The following is a 13,657-nucleotide window of genomic DNA, read 5'->3' as shown; positions in this document are numbered from 1 at the left end:
TCAAGGGTTTATTTTTATGTTAACTGGCTTTTTCTCCATAGATTCGTAACAAAGTAAACCAAGCATTTGAAGTATTACAAAGTTCATTGAGACAGAAAAACAACATTAACAACAATTTAGAAGACAGTGAAGATGAAGATGATGAATTAGCTGAAAAACTTTCTAGTATGTATTCTTTGTTATTATGTTGCTACTTGTATTATAAAAGACACTTTTATGAGTACTTTTATACCGGTATGTAAGGTTGTTTGTTAACAGATTTCAAAACTTAAAGCTGTAGATGTGAGATGATGGTCCCACATGTCATCATGTGTCATTATAAGACAACACTGTACCTTGATCTAGTACTTGTATTTGGCTATCATAAATTTTCTTAGAATAGATTGAACTTGATGCTTTTGCACATTGTGAGATCCTGAACTAATGAAATCTACCCCAGTCAAGTACAAATTTCAAATCACGATACTTTTTTAATAACTCTGTTAGATTTGGACAATTTTGTCCATTTTTTTTTTTTTTTTTTTTTTTTTTTTTTTTTTTTTTTTTTTTTTTTTTTTTTTTTTTTTTTTTTTTTTTTTTTTTTTTTTTTTTTTTTTTTTTTTTTTTTTTTTTTTTCTGTATCATAAGTTTCTTACTAATAGAGTCTTAGGTCATTTGTCTCTCAACTCTCATGTGGAATTGGAAGTCAATTCACGTGCAGATCAAATTGGTAATTACTGGGTAATTTATCCCAGGAATGCTGGTTAGGTGGACTGAGTGCCCCCAGATATGACCAAAAGAATATGTTAAATCAGCATTAAAACAAACACAGGCAAACATCATTAATTGATTAGGGGTGAATTGACAAGATAATTTGTAAAAGGAAAGAAAAATGCTTATTTGACCTGGATAATGGCAAACCATGACTATTTTTCTAGATAATTATGGGTGTTTAAACATAACAATTGCAAAACTTGAGCTACAAGTATAGAGCCAGGCCAGCTTACACACCTGTGCAGGTTCGGCTAGCTAACAAACTTCCAAATTTTCTTCATGATATTTACATTATTTAATAAAGGAAAGCAGAGCAAGTGAATTATACAAATTTAGCTACTTAGGGTTTAAGTACTTTATAAATATGGTTCAAATGTTAATAATAATAGTTGTTAAAAGTGAACGTTTGAAGTGATATTGATTGTGTATAGATATATAAGAAGTTAGATGTCATGACTGTGTATATATTGATGTGGTTTATTACAAGGAGGTCACTGAAAGTGGTCATCTTTACCTTAAGTGGTTTCTGTCCATAAACTTGTTATGGTAATACCACACCAATATTTCTTCCCAACTTTATCATTGCAACACAAGTATCAGTATTATAACATGCACATGTATAGTGTGCAGTTATAATATTATATCACTTAATTGCTTGAGTGTACGTGAAAACATAATGTTAAGAGGATAAAGAAAAATTTTATTCTTCAAAAAGACGGAAATGAAACATCATCTTCCCTCTTTGTGCTGGTAAAATGATATAAATTGCTTATGCCTTTGTTTGAGATGTCATTTTGTTAAAGAATAATCGTTCTGTCCTTCTACCTGTGGTGTTTAATGTGGAACTTTATATCTCAATACCCACTGAAGATACTCTTTGCTTGACTTATTTCTTTATTATCATAACTGTAGGTCAATGGTCAGACCCTAAACTCTTGTTTTATTAACAAGCAGACATGTGTTGAGAATAGTTGAGACCCTTGGCCACTGTTATTAACTTTTAAAAAAGGGAGAATGAATAGTATAGAATATATCTCACTGGCAATAAGTGATATTCAGTGAATGATATAGAAAATATCTCACTGGTAAGGAGTGATGTTCAATAAATAATGCAGAATGTATTGAATTGGTAATGGGTGATACTCGGTGAATATTGGTTATTTTTCACTGTTAACTTAATGAAATTTATTAATGTAATTACAGATGATTCTGACAGCAAAGTTGATGAAAGGGAGATTAGGAAGAGGGTAGAATATTCCCGTAGTATTCGAATCAAAACTGTAAGTATAGCTTTATCATATTACATTGTATATATTGACACAAAATTATGCTAATATTGAAGAAATACAAATAATATTTAACTTTAATAATACCTCAACCCAAGTGAGTCCTAATAACTGTAATAAAGTATTTTATCATAAAAATTGGAATTGCTGTCATTGTATTAATACAATAGTAAAAAATGGCATGGAGATGAACGCTGAATCATTATTGATGATACTGACTCGGCCATGCCACCAGTACGTAGCCAGGTAAGCCGGTACACCCCAGTAGTCTGTCCAGCCACAATACCTGTCTGGTATTTTGGTAATGTACTTAACAGTATTGATGGATGTGTCACACTTAAAATTGAGACAAGTTGAATTATATAGATTATACAAGGTAAGGGTTAAGAACTGAAAATAAAAAAGCTGTACATCACATACCCATGCCGCTTTTGCTACTCCGTAAAAATGGTATTGCACGGCCGTGCATATATTTTGATGTGACAACATTTGCGTTATACAAACAAAGTGTAAGGATGCGCTAAATGCTAGCGAAATACTATAGGCACATTAATGAAAAATGAATTTTTTTCTCTTTTAACAGTCTTTATTTTTGGTATGTGATGAATAGAACTTGTTCAATAAATTCAGTATTGAATTTACACTCATTCAATATCCTCTATATATTTCCACATTGTTGTTCAAAATAACGTTTTGATTGGTTAAATGAATGTATATATTTCTGTTATTTTAGTCAAAGAGTATTAAGGAGACCAGGCAGTATGAGAAGAAGATATATCCTCAACTATTTGAACATGCAATGATTGTGAGCCTTCATCAGAACTCGGACACTGGCGTTTATGAGCCATATGTCGTTTATAAATTCCCAGAAATAGTGAGTTTTATTTCCTTAGTACAATATCCTCTGAAAGGTCACTTTTACTATAGCCACTATAATGTTATGATTGTGTAGTTGAACTCTGTCTAGAACAATTATATACCGTTTGATTCTTTCTCTCAAACCATTGATAGACTTGTATAGTGCTGTCAGTGAAAGCTTTGTAAAATCCCATAGTGCCATAAAATATAGTTTGTTTATTAATGTACAGTTTTCTAAATTTTCAAAGATAGTTAGTATAATGTGTTTCTTTTGAACCTAGTATATGTTAGTGTTCATCCGTGCTGTTCTACAGAAATAAGAAACTTGGACGGGAGCGTTAGGGACAGGAGAATGTTTCTAATTTCTGTAGAACAGCTACGGATGAATACTAACATATTTAGTGTCAAACTTTATTTGGCTTCATAATCATTCACTTTATTACGTCACTATGCCGCTCTATGAAGTACTATGAAAAATAGTAGTCGACTATGAACGGAATTCGATATAGTATCGACTTCTGTTTTTCTATGAAAATAAACGCACATAACTTTTAAGAAATACAGCGTTTTCATTGGATGACAAATTAAGTTGGACACTAATTGCATTTAGAGTGTCTTTAAGTTTATATGGATGAAGTTTTTCACATTTATTTTGTACATGTATGAAATTAGGTTCATGTATAGCTAATATGACTAAATAAGGACTACTGTTTCCGTAGAGATAGTGTAAAATGTAAATGTTGGTCTCTCTGTTATAACAAAAAACATTCAAACTTATTAGATTTTCAGTTAGAAATCTTTGTTGTGAAATCTTGAAAAGTCTATTTTGGTCTCATTATTTCTTCCTTTGAAATTATTGATGCTAATGATTTTACCTTAAGAAATGTTTAGGACATTGATATAAACCATATTAGTGTGCACAGATGCACAAGAAAGGAATGTTGTCTAATTCTATTTTGACATTGTAATAGATAGAGGATCAATACAAATATGTTGAACTACATTGAGCAGACAAGTAAATTTAATGATATCATAAATTTTAGTGTATTCATCCCTCATCTGATGTCATTCAATATGTACATAGTACTTTCCTTATTCTGTACATTATTGTGTAGAAATTCACTCAGAAGCTTATTCTGTTCAATAAGGAAATAGTGTGAGGTATACTGAAATTATGATATCTACAGTTTTCCATGTCTGCTAGAAATTGCTTATTACCTCTCGTATTGATTTTATGTTTATCTCATGTTGTAGCGCAATTATAAACTTACAATGGAAGGGAAATTATTCCCGTGCTCTGAGGCGGTAAGGGGTTAGATATTGTTCATAGTGTTGCTGAGAAGATTGTAGCTGGCTGAGTTCCCCCTTACATGTGCTTAACTTGTCGCTTTTACTTATTTCTTCTAGATGTTCTTATAATGTGAATTTCTGTTTTGGTTTAAGGCACATTATTGTACATGTATGTCAAACAATTATACCGTTCACCTGTTTTCTTATGTCTTGAAATATGACACATGTATGTAATTTGTCTGACGGTTTAACTAGGGAATTTCTACTATGTTGAAGCATGTATGTATGATCATTATTACTAACAGTGTCTATAGCATAACTTATCATTTCATTATCATCCACCTTCTCATTATATCTGCCTTGTCTCTTTACCATTTATGAGACACTTGTTTGCATTTTGGCATGTAATATGTTTTCTGCAAGTAGATGTTTATTCCTCAATCTTTGCTGGCACCAGAAGCGTCTTTGGTATTAACTTAATATCACTAGATTCACTGATTGTACATTAGAATAGTTAATCTGTTTCTATTGTTTTGATAACCGGATATCATGCTTTTAATTAAGGTGTCACGGTTAAAAAAAATGCTCTCCGTTTAAACGGCGACAAACGGACTTAATAACCGTTTTAAAAATATTTAACCGACCATACTAATAAAATCCTTAGATTTTTCAACATTAACTTTGTTTCATTATGATAAAATCTAACATTTTGTTTGAATTTTGTTGTACTTAAAATACATAATTATCCGAATATAGAGTAACTATTTTCCTTTAAGGTCGTACTGTACTTGATCAGATTCGAAAAAATACATTGTTGAGTTAACTAAAATACAAAAAAAATGTCTTTTCTTATAATAAAACACTAAGGTAATATTTAGTATCAAACTTAAACTTTTTTGTCTCTTTGTCAAAAACTAACATCGGTTGCCGGTTATTGAATTTTATATTCGGTGTTTAGCTAAAAACCAACGGTAAATGTTGACTGGTAGCTTATTATATTTCTTTGTTCTGTACAATTAATCAGACATTTATAAAATAAGACCAGTCTTATATTTTGAAATTGCATGATGAATTGTAATACCCCTTGTATATCCTTATATTGTATCATAGTTTGGGGACTTTCTGTTGAAAATGTGTCAGAGTTAAATGGTATACATATACATGCACAGTACGTTAACTGGAGTGCAGGTATTAGTTACCTGCACTCCAGAGCATGCCCATTGATTGGCTCATTTTTGCTGGGATTTACTTTTTGTGATGGAAGAGAAATAGAAAGCGACAGAAACATCATATTCAGATGCTCGTTCATTTTTATAAGCCCGAAAGGGCATATTATGTTATACCCCCTGGCGTCCATCCGTCCATTATCAATTTGGTTTCCGGAGCATAACTTAAATTCTATTTGGCCCACAATGTTCAAACTTCATAGGATGATTGTCCATATTGGGTAGAAGACCCCTAATGATTTTGGGGTCAAAAGGTCAAAGGTCAAGGTCACTATTACCTTAAAACTGAAAACAGTTTCCGTCCGTTAGCAATTTTCCGTCCGTTAGCAATTTGGTTTCCGGAGCATAACTTAAGTTCTATTTGGCCCACAATGTTCAAACTTCATAGGATGATTGTCCATATTGGGTAGAAGACCCCTATTGATTTTGGGGTCAAAAGGTCAAAGGTCAAGGTCACTATTACCTTAAAACTGAAAACAGTTTCCGTCCGTTAGCAATTTGGTTTCCGGAGCATAACTTAAGTTCCATTTGACCCACAATGTTCAAACTTCATAGGATGATTGTCCATATTGGGTAGAAGACCCTTATAGATTTTGGGGTCACAAGGTCAAAGGTCAAGGACACTATTACCTTGATACTGAAAACAGTTTCTGGAGCATAATTTAAGTTCCATTTGACCCACAACATTCAAACTTCATAGGATGATTGTCCATATTGGGTAGAAAACCCCTATTGATTTTGGGGTCAAAAGGTCAAAGGTCAAGGCCACTATTTCCTTAAAACTGAAAACAGTTTCCGTCCGTTAGCATTTTTCCGTCTGTTACCAATTTGGTTTCCGGAGCATAACTTAAGTTCTATTTGACCCACAATGTTCAAACTTCATAGGATGATTGTCCATATTGGGTAGAAAACCCCTATTGATTTTGGGGTAAAAAGGTCAAAGGTCAAGGTCACTATTACCTTAAAACTGAAAACAGTTTCTGCCGTTAGCAATTTGGTTTCCGGAGCATAACTTAAGTTCCATTTGGCCCACAATGTTCAAACTTCATAGGATGATTGTCCATATTGGGTTGAAGACCCCTATATATTTTGGGGTCAAAGGTCACTATTACCTTGATACTGAAAACAGTTTCCAGAGCATAACTTAAGTTCCATTTGATCCACAACATCCAAACTTCATAGGATGATTGTCCATATTGGTCAGAAGACCCCTATTGATTTTGGGGTCACAAGGTCAAAGGTCAAGGTCACTGTTACTTTGATACTGAAAACAGTTTCCGGATCATAACTTAAGTTCTATTTGACCCACAATGTTCAAACTTCATAGGATGATTGTCCATATTGGGTAGAAGACCCCTATTGGTTTTGGGGTCACTAGGTCAAAGGTCAAGGTCACTATTACCATGATACTGAAAACAGTTTCCGGAGCATAACTTAAGTTCCATTCGACCCACAATGTTCAAACTTCATAGGATGATTGTCCACATTGGGTAGAAGACCCCTATTGATTTTGGGGTCAAAAGGTCAAAGGTCAAGGTCACTATTACCTTGATACTGAAAACAGTTTCCGGAGCATAACTTAAGTTCCATTTGGCCCACAATATTCAAACTTCATAGGATGATTGTCCATATTGGGTAGAAGACCCCTATTGATTTTGGGGTCACATGGTCAAAGGTCAAGGTCACTATTACCTTAATACTGAAAACAGTTTCCGAAGCATAACTTAAGTTCCATTTGGCCCACAATATTCAAACTTCATTGGATGATTGTCCATATTGGGCAAAAGACCCCTATTGATTTTGGGGTCACTAGGTCAAAGGTCAAGGTCACAATTACCTTCATACTGAAAACAGTTTCTGGAGCATAACATAAGTTCTATTTTGCCCACTTTATTCAAACTTCATAGGATGATTGTCCATATTGGGTAGAAGACCCCTATTTATTTTGGGGTTACAAGGTCAAAGTCACTATTACCTTAAAATTGACAACAGTTTCCGGAGCATATCTAAACTTCCATTTGGCCCACAATATTCAAACTTCTTAGGATGATTGTCCATATAAGGTAGAAGACCCCTATTGATTTTAGGGTCACAAGGTCAAAGGTTAAGGTCATTATTAATAACTTAAGTATTAATCAACCTACATCTGTAAAATTTTATAGGATGAACAGCTAATTCCCATGTCATACAAATGCTTCATCCTTACTAAAAAAAAAAACACTTTCGGGCATATAATGCTCCGCCTAGCGGTGCTCTTGTTTACTTTTTCCCGGGATTTCATATTGTGACAACATGGAACGTGTTTTTATGTTTGACTATGATACAAAAGAGAAAGAACATCAAAACACCCGGCAATCTGATTAATACTCGGGGGCTACTCCCCCTCGTACAAATCAGATAGCCTTGTGTTTCGATGCTCTTTCTATTACTTAAATATTGTCAATTAAATTAATTTCTTCAAAGCATTAGATGTTATCTAAATCTTGGTAAATGTTGGTTTTTCCCAGGTTAATATTTAGGTACAAACAAAATATTACTACCGGTCACAATACATTAGTCAACCAGTCGTACTTATTTTTGAAGATATTACTGTAACAGTTTGTTTGTACCTATAGATTAGCACTGGGAAATCCCCAAATATTCTTAATTTTGGAGTAAGTCTATTAGATTTACTTTATTTAGACATACATGTATTAATTGTAGCTATGATAACTACCACCTTCTGTCTCTTCTGTATAATAATGCACATGGACTCCCCTGTTCTTCTGTTAACATTGGTTTTATAACTTCATATTGTTTTGTTCTGTTATAGTTTTCTTTGTACTGTTATAACTTTAATGAGCATGTTTATATCCTGTGGATGTATCTTTAAGTTTGATCTAGAAGTGCTAAAATTCTTTTCTAACTTTCATTTACACATCTGAATAAAACAAAGTGAAAATCTGTGACAGTTATTTAAGAAACTGTAAAGACAATATAAAATTATAAAGAAGTGAAATTTTGTAGTGACTCAATTTATGACTCAATATATTAATGGTTGAAATAAGTATATTTTACAAAGATTTTGTTAAATTAGAAAGATGATAAGATTTAAGAAATACTCAGTAAAAGTATGCATAGGTATATTCAGTAGCTAAAAGTGAAATTAAGCGATACTAGTATGCTGTAAAAGTAAAATTTAAGCCATGGGTAAAAATTGATATGCTGTAAAAGTGAAATAAGCCATGGGTAAAAATTGATATGCTGTAAAAGTTAAATTAAGCCATTGGTAAAAATTGATATGCTGTAAAAGTGAAATTAAGCCATGGGTAAAAATTGATATGCTGTAAAAGTGAAATAAGCCATGGGTAAAAATTGATATGCTGTAAAAGTGAAATTAAGCCATGGGTAAAAATTGATATGCTGTAAAAGTGAAATTAAGCCATGGGTAAAAATTGATATGCTAAAAAAGTGAAATTAAGCCATGGGTAAAAATTGATATGCTGTAAAAGCAGGGTTCGTACAGTCTTAAAAAGTGCTTAAATTTGAGTCCCTTTCTTAAAAAGTGCTTAAAAATGTAAAATCGTGCTTAAAAGTCCTTGAATTTGATAACACTCTTGAATAGTGCTTAAAAAGTGCTTAAATTTGCTAAAAATGTGATTGAAAATGATTGATTGACAGTGTAGATAATAGTCAACAGTTAACAAAATCAAAAGAATGATCTAATTTAGTATCAAAATCAATGAAATGTATCAATGTAACAGTAAGTGGACAAATTGAAGTTGTTTTGAACTAATTTGTTTTTGATGCACCCTTTGTTGTTCTTCTATAAAAACCTTAAAAGTGTGGCCAGAAAAATGTGTATTCAACAAAAATTGGCGAATAAACTTTCCGTCTTATGTTGAAGATTGTGCCGATATATGTACAACAAATGTGCTTGAAAAATGGGAAAACATGCTTAATTAGTGCTTAAAAAGTCCTTGAATTTTGGCATTGGATTTCTGTACGAACCCTGAAAAGTGAAATTAAGCCATGGGTAAAAATTGATATGCTGTAAAAGTGAAATTAAGCCATGAATAAAGATTTATATGCCTAGGTAGAAATTAGCTTATAAAGGTAAAGGTAGATATGCAGAAGGTAAAAATGAAATTGAACTACAGGTAATGTTTAGATTTTACTGCAAGTAATAGGAAAGATTAGGTTAAATGTTACATAATGGTTAGATCAAATTGTAAATAAAGTTTAAAGTATATTGTAGGTAAAGGTCAATTTCTCCATTTGTATGTGTGCATCTTTAAACTATATTATGACATAAAACCTACCAAAACAGGTTTTAACAATGCAATGCACCTATCAATATTGTGACTAAGATTATCCCTGCTTTAGAAAATAGTATTATAATAGTTTTATTTCATCATTTCAGAAAGACACAAATGTATCAGTTCCATTATTTTGTTTCCCTGATGCTGCCAATTTCAAACCAACATCATCTAGTTCTAAAAGGTATGTTGCTTTCAAATATTTTTGAGTGAACGTCTCATTTTTGTCAGGTTTTATTCATTAAATTTTTTTCACTGTCATGAATGCAGTTAATGTGTTCAGCATGAAAATAAGTAAATTTACAATGTTAGAGGGACAGGAACATACATTTAGTGCTTTTACATTAAGTTAATAGACCTACATAGCTGTTAAGTTACAATTGTTAGCCTTAATCTTGAACCTGCTGAAAGATGACAAGCCTGTTAAACCAGTATAGAGCCAGGCCAGCCTGAACAATCCAGGCAAGGGTCTATAATACCTATAATGTCTATAACTTGAGATTTGCATCCAAAATTTCCCAAACGGTGATAATGGACTGTTCCAAAAATAGAAGTGGGACAAAACCATCTAACAAATTCAGCAGGTTATAAGTTAAATCCATCATCACACTTAAGTTAAAAACTGTAAAATCATGTCTGTAAGTCTTGAGAGCATTGTGACAACAAGCAAATGATAATAATAATTGAATATGTAAAATATGAAATAATAAAGTTCTCATTGGTAAGTAATTCTTATCTATTTGATTTCATTACATGATAAATTTGTTTTTGTTTTTTCTAGTCATATTCAGCATTTTAATATGGAGATTTTATTTTTTGTTTTCAGTCAGTCATATAATTTTGTATTAACCAACTTTGATGGTGGGCGTGTCTATGGATATTGTAGACGTCTTGTTGTAAGTGTTTTAAATACAGTTAAAATACTACTTTTGATAGGTTGAAATACAGTAAAAACTTTTATATGGGTTGAATGTGATGATGCTTATATTAACTCAACCACAATGAACATTTAAACACATTCAGTAGGGCATGGTTTAATAAATATTGAAGGGAAGCGGTGGCCTAGTGGTTAAGGTGTCTGCCTCTCAACCAAGGGATCATGTGTTCGAGCCCTACATGGGTAATGACCTTTGGTTAGTTCCAGGAAGCAGACTCCAGAGCGGTTAATATAAGTTACAAGAATTTGTTTTGCAACCAATTAAAATGAATATGTTTAAAGTTAACTACGTATTGAATATTACTCTTAAAAGAGAGAATCATTCATGGAGAAATGAAGCAAGTTTCAAATAATATGATATCCACAAAGAAACAGCATATTATGTTCTTCGTTTAATTAATATTACAGGTTTGAATGAATTTAATTTAAATTTGATTTTTTATATTAAGCATATGCATGTATTATTTCAGCCACCGAAGTCACCCAACAAGATTCCTGAAGTGATTTGTATTATCAGTCCTATAGATGCTTTCAACATGTATAATACGGTCAGTTAATACTTAATCACATTGTTATATAATGTATATAATTATACCCCCACCACAAAATGTGGGGGGGGGGGGCTATAATGGATTCGCTTTGTCGCGTCTGTCGGTCCCTCCGACATCTCCATTTTCGTGTCCGCTCTATAAATCCTATACCAATTGAAGGACTTTTTAAACTTTGCTCAAATGTTTTCAACAAGGGCATGTGCAGAACCCATGTTGCCCATGTGTCAGCTCAAGGTCAAGGTCACAATTGAAGGTCAAATATTAATCAAATATAAGACAGTATATCCTGTCCGCTCTGTAAGTCCTACACTAATTGAAAGATTTTCTTCAAACTTGGCTCAAATGTTCACCTCAACAAGGGGATGTGCAGAACCCATGTTGCCCATGTGTCAGCTCAAGGTCAAGGTCACAATTGAAGGTAAAATTTCAAACAATCAAATATTAGACAGTATGTCGTGTCCGCTCTGTAAGTCCTACACTAATTGAAAGATTTTCTTCAAACTTGGCTCAAATGTTCACCTCAACAAGGTAATGTGCAGAACTCATGTCACCCTTTTGCCAGCTTAAGGTCAAGGTCACACTTGAAGGTCAAAAATTGACTTGGAAAATATTCTTAAATTTTAACATGTGTTTGAATATTTATGAAACTAGAAAAGGTATTTGCTTGAAACTTAAAATATATATGAAGTGTCACAATTAAGATATGCTGGTCAAGTTTCATAACTCTGTTTTGCATTTTAACAAAGTTATGCCCCTTTTTAAGTCTTCAAATTTACATACAATCAAATAGTAGACAATATGTTGTGTCCGCTCTATAAATCCTATACTAATGGAAGAACTTTCTTCAAACTTTACTCAAACGTTCACCTCAACAAGGTTATGTGCAGAATCCATGTTACCTTTATTTACTGTTGTATGAGACACTGACAAAGATTTTTACCATGTAGATATGTTGTATTAATATCAAAGTATTATTATTATTGTTATTATTATTATTATTATTATTATTATTATTATTATATTATTATTATAAATAACATTGCAGTTACTGGAAGAGATTGAGAAGACAAGGTTGGTATCTCTAGATGCCGCCCAGGAGTTGATTGCAGCATCATTTGGTCGTCCACTACCTTCACCTGGTCAGACTGAAACTATACGAACACTAGTAAGTGATATTACATTAATCCAAAAATAGAACACAATACTGAGGGCCATACCATAGCATTATAATAACCAAGCTGTCAGACTACAAACATTTTATGGACCAAAGCCGGAGGCTTAAAATCTGTTCAATAATTGAAGCTGTATGGGTGGTCCTTATATTGCTAAAAGGTCCGAAATCGTGTTTACTATTTCTTTAATTATACAAAAAAGTTCTACAAGAAAAGAAATTATATATTTAAATAATAAAATTTCAAGTAAAATGGACAAGACATTTAAGCTGTCATTACTTTTGTAATTTGGACTTTGTAAATTCTTCTTGCTGGTTACACACCAGTTAGTTAAAAACAGTCTGATAAAAAGATAAAAGTTCTCATTCAGGTGATCACTATACTTTTTGTTGGATCGATGAGGTCTTTTGTATTTGTATTAACAGCCCCCTAACACTATTAACGTACGTGAAAATAAAGGAAGGAAAATACATCTCTAAGATATAATATTTAAGGCAGGATTTTAACAAAATGATACATCTGTTCCCTACCTTTTTTCAAACAAATTTTTTTTTTTTAAAGAATTTTATTTATTGTAGCCATCAGAATTGATGACATTTGAGATTTAAAGTTAAAAAAATAATCATGTAACTGAAATGTATCTACATGTAACCATTGTAACAACTTGCCTTTACCACAAGTATAGAGTAATGCCAGCCTGCTTCTTTCTGACAATCTCACCTGGCTATATTGTTGGCTATTAAAAATTGAAATCCAATAAATAACATTGGACAGTTTCAATAAAATGAAAGGCTATTCTCGTTGACTAAGTTACTGTAGAAACTATATTATTATTAAAATATTTTGTAAGTTTTGAAAATTTAACTAATATAAACTTTCTGTATTTGGTATTTTAGGATGAACATGGTGAAATGGAGACTATATTTGTTACCAGGGATACTGATAATAGAATAGAAAATGTAAGAACTTTTTTTTTTACATTTTTTGCATCAAATTTCTTAAAATGCTTGTGCATAGAATAACCTGAAAGACTGATTAAACAGTGATACAGAATAGTAAGAGGAAGTACAGTGTCTAAAAATCATAATTATAATTTGCTTGATTTTTAGCTTTATTCCAAGAATAGAAGGCTATCCTGATCATGGGGGGGGGGGGGGGGGGGGATTTGCATCTGCATAACACTTTGGTTTAAGTTTGCATGCAACATTATATCTCATCATTTTAAAGGAAACTAAAGTGACCTTTACTGTTGCAGAACTTTGATCCAACAATAATAAGGTTAAACT

General features: G+C 32.3%; 1 protein-coding gene across 7 annotated transcripts in view; it reads left to right on the top strand.

The window, feature by feature from the left end:
* The window catches only part of LOC132724716 (uncharacterized), a 40,611-nt gene that overhangs the window by 19,202 nt on the left and 7,752 nt on the right, over positions 1-13,657 (top strand). For 6 of the 7 annotated variants that reach the window (XM_060709653.1, XM_060709652.1, XM_060709651.1 and 3 more), the window contains 9 exons: positions 42-165; positions 1,957-2,033; positions 2,773-2,913; positions 4,152-4,202; positions 9,816-9,895; positions 10,538-10,607; positions 11,119-11,196; positions 12,245-12,364; positions 13,268-13,330. In XM_060709653.1, the coding sequence (XP_060565636.1) occupies positions 42-165; positions 1,957-2,033; positions 2,773-2,913; positions 4,152-4,202; positions 9,816-9,895; positions 10,538-10,607; positions 11,119-11,196; positions 12,245-12,364; positions 13,268-13,330 (804 nt within the window). The remainder of the gene's footprint in view (positions 1-41; positions 166-1,956; positions 2,034-2,772; positions 2,914-4,151; positions 4,203-9,815; positions 9,896-10,537; positions 10,608-11,118; positions 11,197-12,244; positions 12,365-13,267; positions 13,331-13,657) is intronic. The other variant, XM_060709655.1, reaches the window with a different exon arrangement.

Source organism: Ruditapes philippinarum, unplaced genomic scaffold (assembly GCF_026571515.1).
Source record: "Ruditapes philippinarum isolate M1 unplaced genomic scaffold, ASM2657151v2 ctg978_1_1_1_1, whole genome shotgun sequence".
NCBI classification, from domain to species: Eukaryota; Metazoa; Mollusca; class Bivalvia; order Venerida; family Veneridae; genus Ruditapes; species Ruditapes philippinarum.
Note: the sequence above shows the minus strand (reverse complement) of the source record. Positions and strands in the feature narration are given on the sequence as shown.